The 16,318-nt window shown below is 29.9% G+C and overlaps 1 protein-coding gene across 1 annotated transcript in view; it reads right to left on the bottom strand.

Moving 5' to 3' along the window:
• Positions 1 to 38: 38 nt before the first annotated feature.
• The window catches only part of LOC106458125 (protein disabled-like), a 40,315-nt gene continuing 24,035 nt past the window's right edge, over positions 39 to 16,318 (bottom strand). Inside the window, exons 8-12 of the mRNA XM_022384268.1 lie at positions 12,989 to 13,129; positions 10,520 to 10,633; positions 7,051 to 7,679; positions 5,854 to 6,982; positions 39 to 2,256 (exon numbers count right to left, since the gene is read on the bottom strand). Coding sequence (XP_022239976.1) covers positions 2,206 to 2,256; positions 5,854 to 6,982; positions 7,051 to 7,679; positions 10,520 to 10,633; positions 12,989 to 13,129 — 2,064 coding nt within the window. The 3' untranslated portion in view covers positions 39 to 2,205. The remainder of the gene's footprint in view (positions 2,257 to 5,853; positions 6,983 to 7,050; positions 7,680 to 10,519; positions 10,634 to 12,988; positions 13,130 to 16,318) is intronic.

Below are 16,318 nucleotides of genomic sequence, written 5' to 3'. Positions count from 1 at the left end.
ATATTTTTTTAAGGTACGAAATTTCAAAATTATATTAAATTATATAGATATATACATATACGGAGCCAGTATACATAAAGTGTAATGTTCAAAATTCTATTTATTTATAGATACAATTTCTATAATATGAAAACAAATCCAAAGAAGAATTACAATTTAAATCAACCATTTTTTTAATATTGTTTGTAAGTGCAAAGTGGCACAATGGGGTATCTGTGCTGTTCCTTCCATGAACCCTGAATTTTAGCATTTTATAGGTCCTTAAGCTTAACTCTAATACATCAAAAGGTTTTTATTTTTAGAAACAAGTACTTTTCATTCATTAGGACAATTCTACTTTAATGACATGTAGTTGGTTGTTTCAGAAGCTTTATTCTATATTTGCTAAGAATGACACCAGCATTAACTAGTATGTTGGTCACATGAAGACATCTTTATGTGCAGTGTCTTACTATATGGAATTAAGATACTCTAACAATCAAAACGTATACTTCTGAATACATTCTAATTTGTCAAACTTTTTTTATTAATTAGAAACTGGACAATTACTTTGTATGTTCTATTATATACGTGTGCAAAGTATACAGCTTTATTAAAAAAAAAACTTAGTTTGATTTCATTTCTGGTAACTATAGTGACTGAAATAGTAGGGTTTCATTCAGACTTCACATTTTTTTAAATATAAATACTTTTTTCAACAAGAAAATATCGTCTCTTGAAATAATGACTTGTGTAGTCCAACATTAGCTTTGACAATACACATAAACCTTTCTTTACATTCCCTGTTTACCTCCAATTGTTATACAAATCCAAAATCAGAAAACCCTCTTGAAATAACTGCCTGTTTTGGAAATTCTACAAATTACAAACAACAACAGAAAAAGCACCAGCATTATGTTTAAGAAAAAATTCAGGAGGTTCACTTTACAAAAAAGATGTTTATACATTTGCAACAAAGGTTGAATTTGAGAAAAATATTTAATAGATAACAAGAACCTTCCAACAAAAATTACTAAGCAAACAAACTTTATACAAAGAAAAAATCTTTCAAAGATCCTTTCATGATTTACTAAACAATGACTTAGATAATGATACAGAAATTAAGAAATTTAACTGCCTTTAAATTCATACTTGAGTTAAGAAAAACACTTATGGAAAATTAATTATTTGTTTCTCAAGCCAATTTCTTGGAATATGACCAAGAAAAGCTCAAATATATTTATACTGAAATCTGAAAGAATTTAAAAAAAATCAAGACATCCAACTCTTTCTAGAAATTTACGTTTGAAATAAAGCTTCGTTGCATTTAAAAAAATTAGTATGATCATCCTAAAAAGCAATAAAGTACAAGAAATGTTTTAATAAAACTTGATGTTTGTGTTTTTTATAGCAAAGCCACACTGGACTATCTGCTGTGTCAACTGAGGGGAATCAAACCACTATTTTTAGCATTGTAAATATGTAAATTTGTTGCTGTCCCACCGGTGGACAAATTGTAGAGAAAAATTTTTTCTCCTCAATATGCAGTACCCTGTGAACCAGATTATTAATTTGAAATACCTCAATGTTTCAATGAAATGCCTGGGTGAAATCCCCATGAAGATTGAAGAACTTGATATGTTTAAGTGGATAATTCAGGTCTCCCAGATTACAGAGCACAATAATTCATAGAAGGTTTGTTTCTAATTAACTTTCTTTATAAATTCACAAAAATCAGGAAGTAATCTCATCCAAGTGTAAATGTACATAATCCTTGTGTTAGAAGGTATTCTTTGGTATATTTTTCTTTCTTTCTTTAAAGTTTTCATTTTCAATTTTCCCACATAACATATTTTTATCATACACTTTTGGTTGTTCATTCACAGTCTTTTACAACAATAATAGAACTATATATATGTGAGGTCTTATAACATTTTCAGCAACATATATAAATTCTTCCATTACCATATAACAGAATGTAAAGAAACATGTACAACTTCAGAATCTGTACTACACATCCGCGGACCGAGTTGTAAATGGCAGTCCTCTCCATCTTATACAAAGTTAGATCAGCCAAACAGTTCATCTTTATCTAGAAAATCTATAGATGATTTATTTAAATTAATAAAATTTATTGTGAAAGTTCTGGAAGATAAAATATTTTTAAAACAATGTTGCACCTACATTACTTGTGATGTTTAATGCTGATATTTATGTTCTTCTTTCCTATGTTCCTTCTTCCTTATTTACTTTGTTAATTTTACTGTAAACTGGTTCCTGTGAATAAGAAATGGGAAGCTTATGAAAATGTGAATTTCATAAATAATGCCTTAAATAAACAACCAGCAAATTGAAAGAGAAGGATTTAAAAGTATAAGAAATAATATTTATGACAAATTATCCAGTTCAAACTGTAGTATTACAAATCATATGAAACATAGACAGTTTATACTGAAAACCTATTAGCAACAAAACTATAATAGCCAGATGTTAAAAATAAATACATACTGAACTTAAAAACACTCCAACTGAAACTTAAAAAATATATCTAAATCTACAATTATGACTATACATAATCAGAATGCAACAGCTATTCTGATCAACTTTTAAAAATGTAATATCTCTACAAAACCTAGATCTACTACATATAAAGACTGGTTTAATACAGGTTAAATGAAACAGGCTAGAAATGGTGTTGAATACTGAGTAAAAATAAAAGATTATTTTAATAATGATAATGAGGTCAAAGAAAGAGGTGACTATTGGAGTGGAAGGACTACTGTGTTATGAAGATACAAGTAATGAAACTGAATAAACAGTATGCAGTTGAAAACAATTACATGATCAGCAGCTATAAGAGATGAGACTTCAGTATCACATCTTAAAGCCGACTTTACATATGAAATGTATATTAAAGGAGAGTAAGATTTGTTATATTTACATGTTAAATCAGCAAAAAAATGAATAACATAATTCATTATATAAACATTATTGAGACTTGGTGATTTTTTTGTGATTATGGAAAACATAATTTGTGAAAATGGATATCTGAAATAGAATCTTCAAGTTTAGATCCAGTGCTTAAAATATAAAAAAACATATATATTTCTTAGGGGAAAAACTACCAACTGGCTTCACTTTATTAAGATACCTAAAGAAAATTTAACCGCCACTGTCAATTGTCATTTAAATTGAGCAGTTTATCAAACACAAATGATTATGCACCTATTAATATTGTGCCATTTTGTAAAAACATGTAAATAATACAAGAAAGCTATAATGGCTCTACTTTTCATTCGATATTACCAAATCAAACATAATATTCAAATCATGCAAATGATTGTGTGAATAAGTTTTTCATATCTTTTTTAATGCTATTCACTGTTTGACAGTGTTGAATAATAGTAAGGAAGATCCTTAAAACAACATGCAGCCATTTTGACTCATAATTCATCACTACGGAAGTATTCTATCATACAGACTAATATAATGCTGCTAATACATTAAGGTGGAGTTATTACATTTTTCCTGTGATAATTAGCTGCACATGTTATGTAAACAAAGCATTAGTGGGAAAATCACCAAATGAGATACTTGGTAAATTTATAAATTTTACAATTAATAACATTCAGAGAATTTGTAACATATATATGTAGTGGTACTGGAAGAAGCAGTAGAATTTATACAGAATGTCTTATTAGTCCCCCAAAGCTTTCTTATGACACAACTAGATTGTCAGACATCTTAAAAACTGAAAGCAGGAGTTAAGCTGTAAACTCATCAAAAACTAGAAATGTACATTTTCCAAGATAACAATACAAGTTTGACAAATAATGAATCCTGTAACTCATTAGCAAATGCAAACTTAAAGAACTTTTTCATGAAACAGAGGATAACATATGACATTGTATACTTCCTAGTTGTTGTCAGTGGTACAATTCATTCTCACATTTAGGCAGAGGAAGGTAGATAAGAACTGAGAGATGGCTTTGTGTTGAAAGTAAATAAACAGAAAAATTATCTAACATTGAATAAAATAAAAAAATTAAAAAAGAAGTGAAGGAAAGATAGCATGCTCCATTATTATTTTTGTAGGCCTTTGTTATTTTTTTTTGAACACTGAACATTTACATGGCCTCAATTACAGTATATGGATGCACATTATGTCACAGAGGAAGAACCCAGTGGCACATCGGATGCTAAAAAAATCATAGTTGTTCTAATGATATAAATAAACATATTATGTAGCAGCACTAATGCAGCTACACATGACATCTAACTATGAAGTTCACAGTTTTGGCCTTTTGCAGACCATCTTTAAAATCACCTAGTTACATTATCAGTGAATGTAGACAAAGGAAAAGCACTGTGTGACATTATTAGTTATTTCCATATGAATAATAAATCTTTAAAAAGTATATACAAGTTTTGAAAACTGAACAGCTCATTAGTCTAATTTTGTTTCACACAACATCCATAATTTCATACAGTTTACTTTTTAACCTGGCTACATAATTTTCAAGTTTGGCTCCAAATTTTCATACTAGATTCACCAAACTGATACAAAATTTAAAAAGTCAGCTAAAATCCTGACTGAAAAACTTTGTTGCTTTTCAATATGTGAATATCCCAGTATTAAATTGTTCTGGTTTCAACAAAATTAGTTCAAAATGGTTGGTGCTGCAGCAATAGTTAAATGTTGTTAGTTAATTGTGGTTTTCACAGCCAGGAACTCTAGTACACAATTTGTTAGTGAATTTTGCAATACCAATTTCAATAAAACTTCACTTCAAATTGCCCTACAATCAAAATAGTCTTATATAATGAAAAACAGATGCAAAAACAAAAAACTTATACTTTCATTATTTAGGTGAATAAGAATTTCACAGAATTGAACATCCAGTGGACCACAAAATGGATGTTTTTGAAACAGAACACTGCTGGCCTACCCTGGTTATACAATATTTATCTTATTATACCATATTTAGTTTTTTCCTCTAAATGTTACGAATAACAACTTAAACAAGCTTATATTCTGAAATAGTGGTAATTCCATTAAATTTAGAGTTTCTAGTTTTTCACATTTTAACAGCAATCAACATTACTTAGTGATTAATTTGTATATCATATAAAGAACGAGGCAGATCTTTAGATTTTGCAGTCAAATACTCACACTACTTTAGAAGTGAATCCTGACCAAAACTTATAAACACAAGCTTTCAGAACACTTAAAGAATAAAAGTAAGTAAGCCTACTCTGGATTTAGTACTAAGGTTTTATTACATTATTACGATTAGTAAACTAGGAAAGAAATAAAGTTAAAATTTGATGAAAAGAAATATAAATTTAGTGTGTTTGACGTTTTATTCTTTCGACAAACTTCAATATATTTTAGTTTGATTTGAAACATTTACATGCACCATTAGAAACACATGTATTGGGCCACTTGAAATTTTGGAGTTATACAAAAATATAATTACTTCACATTTGTAAGATAAATAAATTACTGTAACTGTCAATAATCAAGGTGAAACAACTGTGAAAATAACAATATAAAATTTAACACAAAAACAGAGAGAAAAATATCTTATATAAAGTAGAGCTTAATTGGTAGAACATTTTTAAAGCTTCAGAAAAATATTAACAGAATAAGTGAATGCTATTAAAATTAATCTTGCATGCATGAGTTAAAACAACTAGAACAAAGACATATAGAGGAATAAGTGGTAAAAATGGATAGTACACAGAAAACATGCATCTACAGAAAGTAAATAAAGAAAAAAAAAATGTGAAAGCTCATGCAGGACAGGAAACTAGTTATTTGCAGTCCACTGAGAAGAAGAGGGCATGCCAAGAACTATGGGCAGCACAAACCTTTGGACTGGTCCACCCATTAGAATGAGTCTGTGGGTCACCAATCACAGAAACATGTTTTTCTGATTCTTGCTCTGCAGGGTTTTGTTCAGACTGGCTTATATCTGTTTGAAAGAAATCATCAGCAAATGGATCAAATTTTCTACGAAAAATATTATTTTCTTCTGGGGTATAAGGCGTGGATACTGGTTGTTTTAGCTGATTACCATTAGCTGATCCTTCTGTGCTGTTACTACAAAATGATAGTGTGGTTTGAGAATCATTCGTATTGATAGGTAGCTGAGATGGTTTTAAATATGAGATTAATAAATCAGCTCTTTCCTGTGAAGTACTAAAGCTGTCCAAGAAAAAATCTTTTTCTTGGCCCCAAAATGAAGTTCCATTGGCCATAAAAGAGGATGGGCCCTTTTGGTACCCATGAGATGCTGAAGGTGAAGGCAATGACACAGGTAAAATCCCATCTCTCTTTCTTGTTGTTGTATCCTCTGAACCATCACTTCCAGACCAAAAGCTCACAGTCTGACTTTTTACAAAAGGATTTCTTTTGGTTACATTCTTTGGTGAAATAGATGCATTTTCACGTGTGGGAGTTCTCAGTTTAGTAGGTGAACTACCTAAAGTATTGGTATGTCCAGAAGGTCTTGGTCTAGCAACTGAATTTCCTTGGTTAATACTTACAGAATGTTCTTCCTTTGAATGAGTACCAAAGTCAAAGCTGTTGGTGGATCCAACTAACAGTAAACCAGTTTTTCTTTCTGTTGTGTGAGGACTATCATTTTCAGTAAATGCACTAAATGGAGAGGTACTAAGAGGAAAAGATGGTGGTTTTCTAGAAGGAATGGGTATTGGTGGACTTGCTACAGGAGAGGAATTGGACTTGCTGGGAGATTCGTGGACTGAACTGTCTAAAGAATATTTAGACAACTGATTTTCATTGCTGTCCTGCAAAGGATGAGGAGGGATTTTTCTGGGTGGTGGTGGTGGTGTGGGAGTGACACAGTTTCGGTGAGGAAGCTTTGGAGGAGGGGAAGGGATAACATTAAAACTAGGTTCAGATGCTCGGGCAGGGATTCTTGGAGGTGGTGGAGGGGGTGGTGCTGAATCACAGATAAAGGGATTTGAGGCCCTTCTAGGAGAATGAGACAAATCACTCATCCACAATTTTAAAGGACTAGAGATACCAGGAGAGCTACTCAAAATTTTGGAGACATGAAACCTGGGGGTGTGGTTCCAGACACACCAGTGAACTGCTTACTAGGACTCCCATAAAGACTACTCACTTGATCTGCTGAGAGTGGTGGGTCAGGCTTAGCTGAAACTGTTTCTTGTGATGCCTCAGTGCTATCTCCAAGTAAGTCTTTGAGGACCTTCTTTGGCGGATTCTTAAGTTCATGGAAAAAATTCTTCTTTTCAATAAAAGGTCGATCTCTTCCAAGAGGATCAAGCTCTGCAAAAACAGACAGATCTATTGACCTGGATGGTTTAGGAGGAGGTTCAACAATAGCAGAAGAGTTTTCATTATCTGTCTTCGCAAAAGAAATGTCAAGTTGGGATGTTTCTTTAGAAGGAAGATCTACTTTCACAATGTCAGGATTATCAAATATACTTGGTATGGAATCAATCTGAGAGAAAGCTGCATATTTGTCTGCTTCACTTTTCAGCTCATTGAAAGAAATCTGAGAAAAAGTTGGCTCAGAGCTTGTGGGAGCTGTGCGAGTACGAGGAGGCAAAGCTGGTGGAATGTCCAAGTCACTGGTTGAAGAAATTCTACTGGCCAACTGTGTAGTTTCAAGATCATCTTTGGTCTTGCTAGCTATGAAATCCACCTAGTGTTAAGGATAAAAATTAAACATGTAAAATAGAATTTATAAAGAGACTTATATCATGGTATAAGCACTAATTTTCAAAGTTTAGAAAAACATGAAAATTCAATAAAGAACCAGGAAAAAATGTTTTTTTTTCCCCCAAAGAAATGTTTTTCTAAAACTTGCATCTTAACTCTAAGTGAATAAGTAGGAGTCAAAATGCTCATGTCACAACCTTTTATGGAGTTAAATTCGGAATATGATTAAACAACATTATTATCAATCTATGTCAATAAACTTAGCATCAAAATGTAATTTATAATCAGTTTGTCACTATGTAAGTAAGTTAATCAGATTTTTGTCAGTAACCAATAGTCAACCCACAATAAATTGTAATTTCATTGTCTGGTAGAAAAGTATAAAGAACTAAAGCACGATAGGTCAGATGCTCAAAAATGTGAAAATGTATATTGGATATTGGTTGAAACTCAGAGCTTAATTGTTGTGAGCTGTAATTAAATTTTGAGAGTGTTGTATTATTAATTAGATTTTGTAATAATTTACAGAGTTAGGTTTTTTCTTTCTGATTACTTTTCCTGATTTCTTGTATAAGGTTACACTGTTGAGTTAGAAGTTTGCTTGCATCACATCCAAGTCCAGCATTTTCAAACTGTGTATATATTCTGTTTTACTTGTGTAACAGTTCTAATAAATACTTTTTTAAAATTAAGAATCCTGATATTAATGTTTTGGCTATTCTTAAAGTGGAATAAAAGATTTGTTAAAAGTTGAGAAAGCAAAATTCTTCTCAATGTCTCATAATTTATCTACAAACAAAGTTTGAATCATTCTATAAAATTAACTGTTGCAGGTGTAGCAACAAATAGTTTTTAAATCAACATTTACTGCAGCAAAGCATTTCTAATAAATTAAAGTACATCAACAAATGATCTTGAAATGCCGGATCTACATGTACAAATGTTGTCAAAAGATAACTTTCACATTCAAGGTGGATTGTTCAAAATACATCCATGGTTAGGAAACGATTGCAAAAATGAATGCATCTTTATGCAAGGTCTGCATGAAATCATCTATCCTCATCCAGCACTGGGTTTTCTTTTGCATTTTGGTTACTTGTATATTATCTAGCTTATATCTAGTAAATTATCAAATATTCAATAGTCATTACACCTTTAATATTAGAATACTTAAATTGTTTCTAAATTCCATACTTTACTGTTATGTTATGTTTAGGTATAAATGTATTCTTCCTCTATACTTATTGGTGTACAACCTTTACATCATATTTTACTGATACCTGACATGCAATTATACCACAGACTCATGTACATCAAGACAGGGTGTGCCATATATTATCACCCTAACATTTGTTAAATAATGTCCTAAAATTTAAAAAATGGTTCAACTTAAGCTTCATTGACCATGCTAGTATTACTGTTACTATAACAATGAAACCTCATTAATCCAAATGGTCTGGATGAGCCTCAACCTCACTATACATATTGTCCAACAGCTTTGTGCAAGTACTAGGATGGCCATGTACTTATTCCACCCATCCTTGCAACATAATTATGGCTTTTTTGCTCCTTCTATTTTCCTACAAGGGCAAAGAGTATATCCTGGATGAGACAAGATGTAGTCTCCCACGAGTGTACCCCTATGGAACTCCTGTCATCAAGTATCACACACATGGGCTTCCTTTAGTAACATTCTGAAGGGTGCTCATTTACGTAATCTTTTCACTGGTCCCTCCACCATTTCAACATGGGATTCTAGCTATTCTGAATGAGAAAGTGAGTAATCGTTGAGAAAGTTAACATTTTCCTTACCTGAAAATGTATTTCCAATAGATACTCAACTCTTCACATATTCTTATCCATCCTCCCCACTTTCTTGTGCATGTTTCTTCATTGCTTTGTCAAAGAATGAGGATACACAAGCATGAATATAGAGGGAGTCATTGTGCATAGAGGTTTGTCACACTCCTATTGGTATAAGGTTCTGCAGTGGCACAAGTTCACATGATTTCACGTGAAATTAGGTGGGAGTTTTTAAAAGGATGGTGGCTTGCACATCTCTTTGGCAGATTGCACAAATTCAAGTGGAAAGAAGCTGTTCTGTGTGAATAGGTGAGTATTTGTTTCAGAATTTTTTTCCTAAACTCTTTGCACTCCTGCAGGGTTTTTTATTGCGATTGATGAAAGACATGATTCAAAAAGCAATAAATCAATAAAACTAAATAAAAGTAGTTGTGAAGTTAACAGGCCCAAAGCTTTAAAAAAATAACTGTAATTGTCTATATAATCTGCAGTTATTTTAGTAAACCAAAAAAAAAATATTTTTGATTATATTTCATGTTTTTCAACTTTCACTACAAATGATTTTGCAACAGTTAGTATTATAATAGAAAAAATACAAGATAAGGTATAAGGTTTTACTGAAAAAAACAACTTGTGATATTCATTTAGGAAGTTCTAGAGGTTATGCAAATGAATACAAAACTTTAAGATGAAAAAAAAGCATTTTTATTCTTAACACAAAAATCATCTTGTAGTAAGACTCAGTAAATTCAGACAAATCCATAGTAGAAATACTTCATTAAAAATTCTGATTTTTTGTTTACAATACATTTTACTGTTTACTAAAAGCTTACCAAATTTCATAAAGATACCTGTAGTAGATTCAGAATTACAGTAAACATTAATTTCCAATAAAGGGTTATGCTCTTGGAGCTAAAAATGCTTTTTGAAAGCAGCAAGAAATAATCCACACTGATCTGTTTATATTTTCTAATATCTAACTGACAATACATAGTGAAACAAAAAAAAATCATTTCTCACCTTTTGTGGGGTAAGGACAAAAGCTGAAGTAAAAGGATCATTTTCTGGTGTGTCTCCTGTTGAATCGAAAGCTGTAGCAGTAGCAGCTATACTGCTATCCATCTGTTGAATACCCTGAAGACAACAAATTATGTAAGCTACTTGAAGAATATAGTTGAAAACATTGTTAAAATAACTTAAAATCCTATGATAGCCTTCTTGAAAATGATACTTAATGATAAATCCATGTTACTTTCTTACAGAACCATAACAGTTTTATAAAACACTGCTCAAAACAACTAGCAGTGGGTTAGAAAAATGCACAACAGTGGTCAACTTGCAAAAATCCAGTTTTATGCAGCTTGTTTCTGACTATTTGGTTGTTCGTTTATCTTTTGGTTGCTACTTTAAACTGTTAATGGAGAGCTCAGGCCAATCAGATGGTTCAAACCCAATTGTATTAGTGATCTGAAACTGATTCCACTTCTTGATTACTACACTTTATGAGACTTTTAACCATTCTGCAACAACTTGTTTGTTTGATCAGCTATTAGTAAACATATTCCTCTTCACATATTTGGAAATGTCCAAATATTTCAAATGAGGCCCTGACATGTTTCACTAATCTGGATCTCTTTACACACTATGTTGTTGTTCAATATGCTAAATGAAAACCCAGTGTTTCCTTACTTTATAAACAACTATAATAAGCATATAAGACCACATGACCAACCATCAACAAGTGTGCTTTGTCATGTCTACAGTAAAAAAAAAAAAGAAGATTTTTACCCTTGCTAATTGTGAGTAACATAGCATCTGTTCACTAGCTTAAGCAACATATTCATAAAATTATTATTTTTTCTAGGAAATGGTTTTTAGTGAGTATCTCAAGTGACTTATTTAAAAAATTAAATTTTTTTCTAAAGAGAATTTAACAATAAGCTCAAGTGATTACTCTGAAAACTAAATTACTTTTTCCTGAGAAAAATTTAACATTTAGCTAAGGTAGCTTAGCTAACAAACAAGATTAGTTTTATGGGCGAAAAAAAAAGTTAATTTATGATCTTAGATATTTAGTATATTCACAAAACAATGTTTTTTTTTTTATTTTTAATTTTAAAAAAATTGTTAATGATTACTTTGGAGGTTCACTAGTAAAACTACATTAGTTTACAGAAGGCTAAAATTCTTGATTATCTCTAGGTTTATTAAAAATAAAACAAGAAAACTGGCACCCTCTTTTGAGGTTTATTTGTTTTATTACATACACAAGAAAAAACCATGATTTCATACCAATAAACACATTTTATCATAAAAGAATTATTCACAATCATATAAAATTAGGGATGAGAATAGAAAGAGCCAAACAAAACTGGAAACTAAACCTGCAAAATGTTTCCAAAATGTAAGAGACAAAGATTACACAAGAAACCAAACAGATTTCAAAACCAGTGATTTTGATTTTATTTTCACAGAAATGATGGTTGTCATCTTAATATAGTTTCATATGAACTTATTTTAAATATATCTATAATTTCATCTTTGCTATCTTGTTTCAAAACCTATGACATGACTGGCATATTTTCACACAACAACCTCATGCTGCATACACTCCTATTAACACTCAACCAGACTTGTATGACAGTAAAGATAAACTATTATGGTGTAGAAAATTAAGTTTTAATTTTTGTAGACATGTCATAAACTATTCCATTATTCAATTTTTTTAAGTTTCTATGCAAATAAAGTAAACTTTAAAATTCTTCATGACCTTAGCAATAAACTTTAATTTATCTTCACAAACAAAAATGAGATTTCCCCCTTAAAAATTGTCTATTTGGCTTTACACTATCACAAAAATGACCCTGGTGACTGTAACAAAAGTATCGAATCTATGAAATTATGGGAAATTCTCATCCTGAAAAAAAAAAAAAATAATATATATATATATAATGCACACCCATCCCATTAATGAGCAAAAAACAAAACAAAAGAACAATGGTTACCGCTATCAGTGTATCACATTATAAATTACTTAGTGAAATATAAAAAAAGGTATTCCAAATAAACATCATAAAATAGTTACGCCTACAGAAAACAGTATCTTCACTACTCTAAGCTTGTTTACTTCTTCTAGCATCATTTACATGTTACTTTGAGGAAGTCAAAATAATAAATTTTAGTCCAATATTCTAGGTTTGTCTCTATGTTCAAACATGGAAAATTAAAGTCTCAACAAAGTATTAAAATTGTAGGAATTCAGGCACATAAAACTCTCTGATAATGATTAATACTATTTATGTTCATGACTTTTAACATATTCAGAATGATTTTTATTAGTTATATATTACATATAAACAAAAATAATTTTGAGAATTAGGTAAAAATAAATGCATCGAGAAGAATAGTGTAACACAGTTATGTATAATGTACTGCACAAAATATTACAGAAAAAAGAAATAACTTTTTAAAGGATTGTTAACACCATACCAACTGTAAAGAGTTCAATTCAAACTGCAGGTCTAACAAGTTGCCAACATCTACAGAATCTTTTAATGTGGTTTCTTCTGGTTTTTGGATAGAAGAGTTTTCAGATTGCACTGTTTCTGGTCTTGTTGTTTGTTTGATATCCTGTTGGTCAAATATAACATACGAACGTATAAAACAAACAGACATTATGGAATTTGAGTGGTTTACACATGATCAATAACTCATTAATTATCTCTTTTTTATTGTTTGTAATGTGGTCAAACAATAGTTAATAATCTTTTATAGTATGCATCTCACTGCTAAAAATGGTTAAAATAATATCCAATTATTTTTTTGTATGGAGAGTTTGATTGATTTGAAAGTTGGTCAATAAGCATTTACTGATCTAGTTTAGTGTAGATTTTTTGATTGAATATATTATGGTTAAGTATTTGGTTCTTAAATATATTTATAGTTTACATATTTACTTATTAATCCATGCACAGAACCTGCTAAATACATGTTGAAATGAATGTATAAAAAATGTGTTCCAAGAAAATTTGAATGTCAGTGAAATACACTACTATGTAAAAAACTGAGTGTTTACCAACTAATGCATGTTTTAAAATATATTTAAATTAAAAAACTAAAATTACATCTGGTTCAAAGAAAAAAAAACAAAAATAGTTCCCCTAATCTTTTAAATATTAATACTATGTACACAGGGTCAGTTCATTGGACTGACATTCTATTGGAAAATTACTGATTACCATAATCCTGAATGTACTAAGTATATCTTCATGAAATTGGCAAACTTTCAGTAAACATGAAAAGTCCCATTTATACAAAAGATCAGAATTTTTATAAAGTATTTTTATTAAAAATTTGTCTTTGAATTTATGTAGTCAGAGTTCGACTAGTCTGAGAGCAAAATTAAGTTAAGAATAAAAGACACTTTTTATATCTTACAGTTTTGAAATTTCATTTATATAACCTCTGGAACTTCCTAAATGAATATCAAAAGGTTTTTTCAATAAATCTTAATACTAAAATATATTCATCTGTTTTGTCTACCCTAACACTATACAGACTTGGTTTATTTGACTGACTTTTTAACCACCACAAAAAATATTCTTGCCTTTCTAGAATGACTGTAGATTGTAACAGGCAGTTAATTATTGATCCTAAAATCTTGAGTCCTCTTATCACTTTCACAATTGTTTTCATTCAGTTTTACTTTATTGCTCTTTGAACCATGTATAACTATTTCACCTTGCCTAACAAAACTAAAAATCATGTTGTGAGTGCTCAGCTCAAGTTACAGGACATACTTGCAGCTCAAGTGCATATCTTGGTGAGAAACTTTAATTATTTAATTTTCTTTTTAATTTATTTCTTCTTATGTAACATAATAAGTTTCTAATTTTTACATTTTAATTACTTTTATAACAGTAAAAAATAAAAATAAATAAAAGACAAGAAATTTAGAACTTACATTCGGCCTTTTATTTTTTTGCTTTCAGCCCACTGATGAAACTTAAGCCTATTTTTTGTAATGATGATATTAGTACATCATGCAATTTATGTTTATTTGAAATATGACTTTAAGAACACAAAATTATAACACATAAAAAGTATTATTTATACAACTTTCAAACTAAGGTATAATGCCTTAAACTAATTCCATTAACTGGTTGATCTGAACTCGATAAGAGCAGCTTTGAACCTGTAGGTGAAATAACTAAAAAGCAATCATGAGAACAAACTAGCATTATACACTGTTTGGTAAATTAAAATTTTCTCTTTCTCTTGATTATAAATGATATAATAGTAAATTTCCAAGAGAATTATTGGCATCTGTGAAAAAGACAATGTAATAGAAGGGCATGGCAAGTGGGTTTGACTTTATGGTTTTATATCTCCATAAATAAAGTAGATTGGATGTTATAAAATTAGACTCTGCCTAAGTAATATTTGTACTATAAATGTGTAATTTATGTTAAACTCAGGACATCATACAGGAGTTGTTAAAAATTAGAATATACTCAATTTGGAGTAAACAAATGTTATGAGATAAAGATGAGTTTGAAAAATTATTTAAATATTGTATTCTATTACAATATGAATTTTAAACTACATTTTAATGCTAAGTTTATTGACATACATTGAAAATAAATTTAAATTTGGAATATAACCCTGTAAAATGTCATGATACGCACTGGCCAAAAGAAAATTAACTTTGATTCAAGTATATTATTACAAGTCATAAATAACACTGTTAAAAAACTTATATTAACCCTTTCACATAGAGTAGGTAAAAGTGCACATGCCACAATGTTTCACAGAGCTACATTCAAAATTTAAATAAAATATTTGATTATCAATGTATACAAATAAGTTTGGCATCAAAACATAGTTAATATATCAAATTTTAATATTACTTAAGTTTTAAGTACTTAAATTTATAATGAAACAAAAAAAATCCTAATTCTCCCCTAGTATGAGAAATGAAATGGTTGTTATCTGTCTTCCCTCTTCTCTTGTTTATTTATCACCTCTATGAGAACTGAAGAATTCAAAATAAATTACTCATTATAGTATAGTCATTTCTCATACAAAACAATTTTTATAGTCTTCAATCTTATTTGGTTACAGAGCCATAAAGTAGAAAATGAGACCCTTCCTGCCACACCCATCTGTCACATCCTCTCTTTCACAAGTTGCCAATAGTTCTCTCTAATGTTTAAATATTATATTATTTATAACCAATAGAAAGCCAAAGTTTTAATGTATCAAATGACATATAATATTACATAGTTTTCTGTACAGAGAATTGTTTAATTCCCTTCCAGTCAAAACTTTATTTCCATGGGAAACAAAACGAGCTTAATTATATTTTTAACAACTGTTTTTGCACAGTCGGAAAACCTGTGCTTTACATAATTCGATAGAGTAAGGTTAGCTATACATTCTTCAAGGGATTTCAAATTTATGTGGTAAGATAATTAGTTAGACATGGTTAAAAAAAATAAATAATAATAATAATAAAATAAAGTATAAATAGATTTATACTGGTATAAGCTTTAAGTTACTTAGGATAAATGATTGTGGTTTTCTGTTACAATTTACAGTCATTCCAGTAAGAAAAAAGGGGTAATTTAAATTTATTTCAATTTTTTATTGATGGTTATGAGGTCAGTCAAATTGAACAACCTTGTCTATAGTTAGGGTAGAGAAAATAACAGATAAAATATAAAATTTTTCTGAAAAAAAATAACAAAAAGCATTTGATATTTATTTAGGAGGTTTCAGTAACTACACAAATGAAATTAAAAATTTTCAGTTGAAGAA

The sequence above is a fragment of the Limulus polyphemus genome, unplaced genomic scaffold (assembly GCF_000517525.1).
Source record: "Limulus polyphemus unplaced genomic scaffold, Limulus_polyphemus-2.1.2 Scaffold418, whole genome shotgun sequence".
NCBI classification, from domain to species: Eukaryota; Metazoa; Arthropoda; class Merostomata; order Xiphosura; family Limulidae; genus Limulus; species Limulus polyphemus.
Note: the sequence above shows the minus strand (reverse complement) of the source record. Positions and strands in the feature narration are given on the sequence as shown.